We start from the raw sequence: 9,500 nt of genomic DNA on the forward strand, positions 1-9,500 counted from the left end.
TCCCGGGCCGTCTCGTGGCTGTTGCACAATTTTCGCCCCCGAAGGCCTATTTTCAAGCTTAAGTGTGAAAAAGTGCATTTTTGGACTTAGTTTTCAAATCGGGAGTCCCGTGCTAGTTCCGTAAGTTTCCACAACTCACATTGGTCAATCCCAAGGTGTTTGAGGTGTTTCCCGGGCAGTCTCGTGGCTGTTGCACGATTTTGGCCCCCGAAGGCCTATTTTTGAAGCTTAACTGTGGAAAAGTGCATTTTTGGACTTAGTTTTCAAACCGGGAGTCCCGTGCTAGTTCCGTAAGTTTTCACAACTCACATTGGTCCATCCCGAGGTGTTTAAGGTGTTTCCCGGGCCGTCTCGTGGCGGTTGCACGATTTTCGCCCCCAAAGGCCTATTTTCAAGCTTAACTGTGAAAAAGTACATTTTTGGACTTAGTTTTCAAACCGGGAGTCCCGTGCTAGTTCCGTAAGTTTCCACAACTCACATTGGTCAATCCTGAGGTGTTTGAGGTGTTTCCCGGGCAGTCTCGTGGCTGTTGCACGATTTTGGCTCCCAAAGGCCTATTTTTGAAGCTTAACTGTGGAAAAGTGCATTTTTGGACTTAGTTTTCAAACCGGGAGTCCTGTGGCAGTTCCGTAAGTTTCCACAACTTACATTGGTCCATCCCGAGGTGTTTAAGGTGTTTCCCGGGCCGTCACGTGGCGGTTGCACGACTTTGGCCCCCGAAGGCCTATTTTTGAAGCTTAACTGTGGAAAAGTTCATTTTTGGACTTAGTTTTCAAACCGAGAGTCCCGTGCTAGTTCCGTAAGTTTCCACAACTCACATTGGTCAATCCCGAGGTGTTTGAGGTGTTTCCCGGGCAGTCTCGTGGCTGTTGCACGATTTTGGCACCCGAAGGCCTATTTTTGAAGCTTAACTGTGGAAAAGTGCATTTTTGGACTTAGTTTTCAAACCGGGAGTCCCGTGCTAGTTCCGTAAGTTTCCACAACTCACATTGGTCCATCCCGAGGTGTTTAAGGTGTTTCCTGGGCCGTCTCGTGGCGGTTGCACGATTTTCGCCCCCGAAGGCCTATTTTCAAGGTTAAGTGTGAAAAAGTGCATTTTTGGACTTAGTTTTCAAACCGGGAGTCCCGTGCTAGTTCAGTAAGTTTCCACAACTCACATTGGTCCATCCCGAGGTGTTTGAGGTGTTTCCCGGGCAGTCTCGTGGCTGTTGCACAATTTTGGCCCCCGAAGGCCTATTTTTGAAGCTTAACTGTGGAAAAGTGCATTTTTGGACTTAGTTTTCAAACCGGGAGTCCCGTGCTAGTTCCGTAAGTTTCCACAACTCACATTGGTCCATCCCGAGGTGTTTAAGGTGTTTCCCGGGCCGTCTCGTGGCGGTTGCACGATTTTCGCCCCCGAAGGCCTATTTTCAAGCTTAAGTGTGAAAAAGTGCATTTTTGGACTTAGTTTTCAAACCGGGAGTCCCGTGCTAGTTCCGTAAGTTTCCACAACTCACATTGGTGAATCCCGAGGTGTTTGAGGTGTTTCCCGGGCAGTCTCGTGGCTGTTGCACGATTTTGGCCCCCGAAGGCCTATTTTTGAAGCTTAACTGTGGAAAAGTGCATTTTTGGACTTAGTTTTCAAACCGGGAGTCCCGTGCTAGTTCCGTAAGTTTCCACAACTCACATTGGTCCATCCCGAGGTGTTTAAGGTGTTTCCCGGGCCGTCTCGTGGCGGTTGCATGATTTTCGCCCCCGAAGGCCTATTTTCAAGCTTAACTGTGGAAAAGTGCATTTTTGGACTTAGTTTTCAAACCGGGAGTCCCGTGCTAGTTCCGTAAGTTTCCACAACTCACATTGGTCCATCCCGAGGTGTTTAAGGTGTTTCCCTGGCCGTCTCGTGGCGGTTGCACGATTTTCGCCCCCGAAGGCCTATTTTCAAGCTTAAGTGTGAAAAAGTGCATTTTTGGACTTAGTTTTCAAACCGGGAGTCCCGTGCTAGTTCCGTAAGTTTCCACAACTCACATTGGTCCATCCCGAGGTGTTTAAGGTGTTTCCCGGGCCGTCTCGTGGCGGTTGCACAATTTTTGCCCCCGAAGGCCTATTTTCAAGCTTAAGTGTGAAAAAGTGCATTTTTGGACTTAGTTTTCAAACCGGGAGTCCCGTGCTAGTTCCGTAAGTTTCCACAACTCACATTGGTCAATCCCGAGGTGTTTGAGGTGTTTCCCGGGCAGTCTCGTGGCTGTTGCACGATTTTTGCCCCCGAAGGCCTATTTTTGAAGCTTAACTGTGGAAAAGTGCATTTTTGGACTTAGTTTTCAAACCGGGAGTCCCGTGCTAGTTCCGTAAGTTTCCACAACTCACATTGGTCCATCCCGAGGTGTTTAAGGTGTTTCCCGGGCCGTCACGTGGCGGTTGCACGACTTTGGCCCCCGAAGGCCTATTTTTGAAGCTTAACTGTGGAAAAGTTCATTTTTGGACTTAGTTTTCAAACCGGGAGTCCCGTGCTAGTTCCGTAAGTTTCCACAACTCACATTGGTCAAGCCCGAGGTGTTTGAGGTGTTTCCCGGGCAGTCTCGTGGCTGTTGCACGATTTTGGCCCCCGAAGGCCTATTTTTGAAGCTTAACTGTGGAAAAGTACATTTTTGGACTTAGTTTTCAAACCGGGAGTCCCGTGCTAGTTCCGTAAGTTTCCACAACTCACATTGGTCCATCCCGAGGTGTTTAAGGTGTTTCCCGGGCCGTCTCGTGGCGGTTGCACGATTTTCGCCCCCGAAGGCCTATTTTCAAGCTTAAGTGTGAAAAAGTGCATTTTTGGACTTAGTTTTCAAACCGGGAGTCCCGTGCTAGTTCCGTAAGTTTCCACAACTCACATTGGTCCATCCCGAGGTGTTTAAGGTGTTTCTTGGGCCGTCTCGTGGCGGTTGCACGATTTTCGCCCCCGAAGGCCTATTTTCAAGCTTAAGTGTGAAAAAGTGCATTTTTGGACTTAGTTTTCAAATCGGGAGTCCCGTGCTAATTCCGTAAGTTTTCACAACTCACATTGGTCCGTCCCGAGGTGTTTGAGGTGTTTCCGGGCCGTTTCGTGGCTGTTGCACGATTTTGGCCCCCGAATGCCTATTTTCAGGCTTAAGTGTGGAAAAGTGCATTTTTGAACTTAGTTTTCAAACCGAAAGTCCCGTGCTAGTTCCGTAAGTTTCCACAACTCACATTGGTCCGTCCCGAGGTGTTTGAGGTGTTTCCCGGGCCGTCTTGTGGCTGTTGCATATTTTTTCAACTAGTTCCATGCCTACATGTTGGAATAGTTTTCTACTTAGTTTCATGCCTACATGTTGGAATAGTGCAAATGTCAAAGTAGTTTCCTAATTGGGAGCCACGTACATATTTCAGTGTTTGTGATGTTTCTCGGGCTTTTACGTGCATAGTTCACTATCTTAGTTGAAGGAGAAATTTCTACTAAATTAGCATAGAAATATAATATACTAACCAAGAAGCTTGTTAATCAGAATCTGAACTTTCCCCACTCTCAAAATTTCCCGTGATACCTTTCTGTCTCAAACACTCGATGATACTTTGTATCTTCTTGCTTTGTTTCTTCTCTGACTTTTCAAACCTTGCAATTTGTTCTTTTTGTTGTGCTATCTGCAGCTCGAGGCATTGAACATGGTCACTATTTTCAGCAGGTGCAACAGTTGTATTCACAAAAAAAGAAGGCCTCATACCGAGTCCTTTTACATAACCTGGCCTTGGCTGAAGCACCTTCACTGACAACTCCTCTGGGGTCAAGGGGATCGCACTAGTCTGCGAGAGGTGTTCTGCTTGCGTCTATATCAGGTTGTCCTATTAATTTGAAATAAATCAAAGTATAAGTTATTCTACCCTACATAGCAAAATAAATAATATTATCAAAATTGAAAGGCATTGCCTTGTACATACATAATTAACTTGGCTCTCCGATGAAATCCATTCATGCGTGTCCGAATTGTAGTGGATGGACTTGTAAAATTCTGCTAAATCGGGCACTTTTCCATTTGCAATTATCTACTTCATTTGTTTGTCAATGTTAATTCAATGATTTAAATAACAAAGTCTACTAATCCAATAAAATAAATGTGTAGAACGCACCGAGCTGTGTACCCTGACCGGGATTGATTTTGATCCACATCGATGTTTTGTTTTCATTTGCATCCTATTATTCACATTAGCTAGTGATTGTTCCTACACAATTGAAACACCAATACAAACAAGAAAAGATAACATTAGTAAGAAAAAACTTAATTTTTGACAATTAACATACATAAAACATTTTACCTTGAATTTTTGACTATTCCACTTGTCAATTAGAGATGTCCACTGATTGAGAGTAACTCTTGTAGGTGGGTGGCTTCTCGCGTAATCCTCCCCTCTTGCATCCTTAAGTTGCTTGTATTGTTTGTGCAACTTATAGGTGAAACCACTCAATCGTCGACCAAACTGTGTGTCTAAAGCCTTTGCTACATCAGTCTGATTGCCTTGTAGATCAAACTGATCCTGCAAAATGAAAAAAAATTAAAAATTACAAAGAAACAAAGCCTAAACATGAAAAGAGTTTGTCAATAATTACCGCTAAGCGTTGGATCATCGGCTCCTTATCAGCAACATTCACCTTCTTCCACCTACGAACACTCAGGTCTGGTAACTGCGTTCGAACCTCTATACCAATTTTGGAGACTAGCTTGGAGGCGTTGTCTCCTACTGGTGCACGAAACTGTTCAGGTATAGGAACTAACATCTTCCCATCCTTCTCGACAATGCGATGGGCCTGTATGCCACGTGTCGGGCCACGACCACGTCTGTCATGTGATGCTGTAAGGATATAATATTAATTGAGTTAGTAAGTAAACAAATGCAAGTTAAACCTTAAAAACAACTTTGCAAACTTACCAACGATGGTAGATGCAGTCACCTCGTCCTCAAGTTGCACATTATGAGCTGGTAAGGGTTGGGTACCGGCCTCTTCACTTGGGGGATCCATCATTTCCTCTGGGGTGGGAGGTAATGGCCTTGAATGAGACCGTAAACGAAGTCCTGGTGCCATCTGTTGTTCCTGAAAGAACATAATCAAACAGTGAAAACGAGATTTAAAACAGTTAAAATATATTTTATAAAAGATATGATGTGTAAGATATGTGAAGAAGAAATGTAAAAAGTAAAAGACATGTTCACTCACAAATATAAAATGTGTATAATACCTCGCGGTCAAAGGAACCCAATGACTCATCATCGTTGTCATCCTCACTCTCTGAAGGGTTATACTCAACATCATCATCTACCTCAACCCTAATTCCCTTTTCCCTTGCAGTTGCACATTTGGGCTGAACCACACTCCCTAAAGAATTTGTAATATTCTTCACTCCAAGATTATTCATTACCTCACAATTCTCCTTGATTCGCTTATTTCTTTGTTTCTCGTATTCTGTTAGCTTCTTGGTTCTCAAATCACATGGTTTCAGCCATTGTTTTTTGCCTCGGATCATTTCTACAACTATATAACATAATTCAACTTTAATTGAAAAATATAGACAATGTCATCATTCACCATTACATAAAAGAAGAAAAAGAAAGTAACATAATCATATAAAATAAAAATTACATTAATTAATAATATATGTTCGAAAATAAAGTGATCTACTAAAAATTACATATCATAATCCATATCAGGATCCATATCAACATCAGGAATGTTATGTTCTTCATCTCTTTCATCATCTCTATTCTCTTCCATTATCGCATTTGATGACCCTACTTCCGAAATAACATTGAATTCAACATCATCCCTACAGTATCGAACAATTGGGTCAATGTCAATTGGAACAACATTAGTAATGTTTTCTTGTTGGAACACATCATTATTTTCTAAAGGATCCAATAATTCTCCATCACTAGTGTCTAGAACATCAAAGACACCCCTATGTTGCACCCTTTGTACGACATTCCAAGGCTCACCCAATTTGGTATCATTCAGATAGAAGACTTGCTTAGCTTGACTAGGTAGGATAAATGGGTCAGATTGGTACCACCGACTTGTGACGTCAATGCTTGTGCAATATGTATCAAGTCGTATTGTTCTGTTTCTACCAGTGTTACCGGTGTTGTACCATTCACACTGGAACAAAACAACCTTTTTGCCACATATGTAGTCAAATTCCAAAATCTTTCACAAGTGACCGTAAAAGTCATGCAATTTTCCTTCATGATCCCCGTGTGTAAGCACACCACTATTCTGACTCGTACGACGGTTGTCTAGATCTCAAGTATGGAACCGGCTGCTATTGATTATGCAACCTGAGTACTCTTTCACTAGCAAATTAGGACCATTTGCTAATGACCACAATTCATCAGTTGCCTCTAATGACTCTTCCATTCTCAATGTATTTATCTACAATTACATGTAACAAACAATAAGTAAATAATTTATGAATGACGACATTTTATAAAAATTTAATTTTGTTGAAGTTGTAAATGTTGAAGAATTATAAATATTTTACCCTCTCTTTGAACCACTTGGGAAATTCTTGTCATTGTATGTGGGTTATGTCATGTCTAGCTTGAGTTTGTAATAGATTTTTGTGTTCCCTACTCAAAAAAAAAAAAAAAAAAGTGATTACTACGTAGTTCGACAAATAAAAAAGCTAAGCATAAACATAATTCAATGAAACACATACTCCAAATACTTTTCAATCTCCGGGCTATTGTACAACACAAACCAATGAGCAATATCACGAATTTCTTGAGACATTTCAGCATCTCGTGTGATTAGACCAATTGGACGTGCAGTTTCTGTGAATACTGTTAACCCTTGTTGACGTTCACCGCGATCTTCATTCTGTTCTGGTCGATTATGCACGGTTTCAATCCCATCAACATACATTGAACAAAAAGTAATGCACTCTTTGACAATGTAAGCCTCGGCAATTGAACCTTCTGGTCGAGCTCGGTTGGTCACATATTTTTTTAATGCTCCCATAAACCTTCAAGAGAGAACGAATTAGGAGTATAATTACATATGTGACACACTTACGTAAATCTCATTTACAAGTATAAGTGTAAAAATACCTTTCAATTGGGTACATCCATCGATATTGTACGGGTCCTCCAAGAATAGCCTCATGAGGCAAATGAATAGCCAAGTGGATCATCACATCGAAGAAGGCTGGAGGAAAGATCTTTTCAAGCTTGCATAAAATGTGTATTATACGTTCCTCTAATTTCTCTAGTTCGCTCCGCCTTAGTGTCCTAGAGCATAAGTCTTGGAAGAAATTACCTAACTCAAAAAGTGTTGTGCTAATTTCTTTATCCACGTAACCACGCATTCCAATGGGAAGAATTCTTTGTATTAGTACATGGCAGTCGTGGCTTTTTAGGCCTGTTAGTCTACCATTTCTTGCATTCACTGATTTGGATATGTTTGCCGCATACCCATCTGGATACTTGACAGTTTTTAAAAATTCAAAGAAACCCTCCCTCTCTGCAGGTGTCAATGAAAAGATTGCTCGAGGCTTGACATATGATCCATCGGGTCGTTGTGTTAGCCATAGCTCTTTCCTTATATCCATATCTTCCAAGTCTAATCGTGCTTTCTCTGTGTCCTTGTTCTTTCCATCAATGCCTAACATAGTTCCGAAAACATTTTCACTAAAATTTTTCTCCACATGCATGACATCAATATTGGGTCGAAGTTTTTGCTTCTTCCAATAGGGTAACTCATACAAGATGCTTACCTTTGTCCAATTAGGTGCTTGACGGGGCCTTTTTCTATTACTTGGATGCTTTCCATATATGACATCTGTCACGTTGTCCAACTGGTCTTGTATCTTTTCCGCCGGCAACTCCAAAGATCTCTTCCGTTTCTCAATCTTACCATTGTAAGCCCTACTCTTTCGCCTTTCTGGGTGGTTCTCAGGCAAGTAACATCGATGGTTAGTGTACCCCGTCTTACTTCTCAGAGATTGAAAATACGGTTCATCATTGCAAGTGTAACAAGAATAATGACCCTTTGTTCTCCACCCAGATATGTCACCAAATGCAGGCCAATCATGTATTGTCCACAACAAAGCTGCATGCATTCGAAAAGTCTCATTGGTGGAGGCGTCGTAAGTCAATGCACCATTTGTCCAGAAATCATTCAACTCATCTACCAATGGTCGCATGTAGACGTCAATATCAATCCCTGGTTGCGATTCTCCAGGAATAAGTAATGACATCAAAGAAAATGGATCCTTCATAACCAACCAAGGTGGCAAGTTGTATGGAATGAGTATGACGGGCCACAAACTATAAGAGTTGTTCATGTTCCCAAAAGGGTTAAACCCATCAACGGCCAACCCTAGCCTTACATTTCGAGGCTCCAAGGCAAACTCGGGATGTTGTGCATCAAATTCCTTCCACTCATCACTGTCAGCAGGATGCCTCAATATCTCGTCGTCCACTCGTTTGTCTTTGTACCATCTCATGTCCTCAGCACTCTTCCTTGACATGTACAATCTTTTCAACCTTGGTGTCAAAGGGAAGTACCGCAATACTTTATGAGGGATCTTCTTACCCCTTCCACGATTGATCTTGTATCTAGATGTCTTACAAGTCGGACATTTATCTAGTGTTGCATTCTCCTTCCAAAATAATACACAATCATTTATGCAAGCATGAATGAGCTCATATGACAAGCCCAAGTCACGTAGTATTTTCTTAGCTTCATAAGTTGACTTTGGAACCAAATTTTCTTTCGGTAAAAGTCTACTTAAAAACTCTAGCATCATATCAACTGACTTATTGCTCCAATGATTTGTTACCTTCATATTAAGCACCTCAATCACAAACTTTAACAAAGTATAATTTGTACAATTTGGGAACAGCTCATGCTTGGCATCAGTCAACAATTGATCAAAAGTTCTCACTTCCTCCCCTTGGGTTGTATCAGTCGATTCCCCTCTTATTCGATCTTCTACTAAGGCGTCAATACCACCTACAATTTCATCACCATCAAGTCGCATCTCATCATCATGGTAAGCCTCGTTTGAAACACGGGGTTCCCCGTGCTGGTGCCATACAGTGTAAGTTTGCATAATCCCATATTGGAGCAAATGAATTTCCACATTTTGAAGATTTTGTCTACAAACATTCACACACTTCATACATGGGCACAACAGATTACCATTATGGTCTAAAACCCCCATTGCAAATTGAAGAAATAACTTGACCCCATCATTATATGGTTTACTCATCCTTCCATTAGCCGTCCTACCTAGGGCAATCCAACTTTTATCCATGTCTGATCACAAATGAAAGATTAGGAACAATATAGTATAATGTAGACTTGTGTATTTATGAACTAATTAAATTGAAAAATTCAATAACAACTTCACCAAATATATGTCCAGATCTTTAATGAAGATTCTTATACAAGTTCTAATGTTATATGCAAGTAAGGAATAAAAACTAACAAAAATGGTCATTATTGATTTTAACATTCTAACACCACCATG

The 9,500-nt window shown here is 41.5% G+C and overlaps 1 protein-coding gene across 1 annotated transcript; it reads right to left on the reverse strand.

The window, feature by feature from the left end:
* Positions 1-7,046: 7,046 nt before the first annotated feature.
* On the reverse strand, positions 7,047-9,284 carry LOC145820593 (uncharacterized). Its single transcript, XM_082916828.1, has one exon. The coding sequence runs from the start codon at positions 9,282-9,284 to the stop codon at positions 7,047-7,049; it is 2,238 nt and encodes a 745-aa protein (XP_082772954.1).
* Between the last annotated feature and the right edge of the window lie 216 nt (positions 9,285-9,500).

Source organism: Camellia sinensis, chromosome 1 (assembly GCF_055761805.1).
Source record: "Camellia sinensis isolate YWXY chromosome 1, ASM5576180v1, whole genome shotgun sequence".
NCBI classification, from domain to species: domain Eukaryota; kingdom Viridiplantae; phylum Streptophyta; class Magnoliopsida; order Ericales; family Theaceae; genus Camellia; species Camellia sinensis.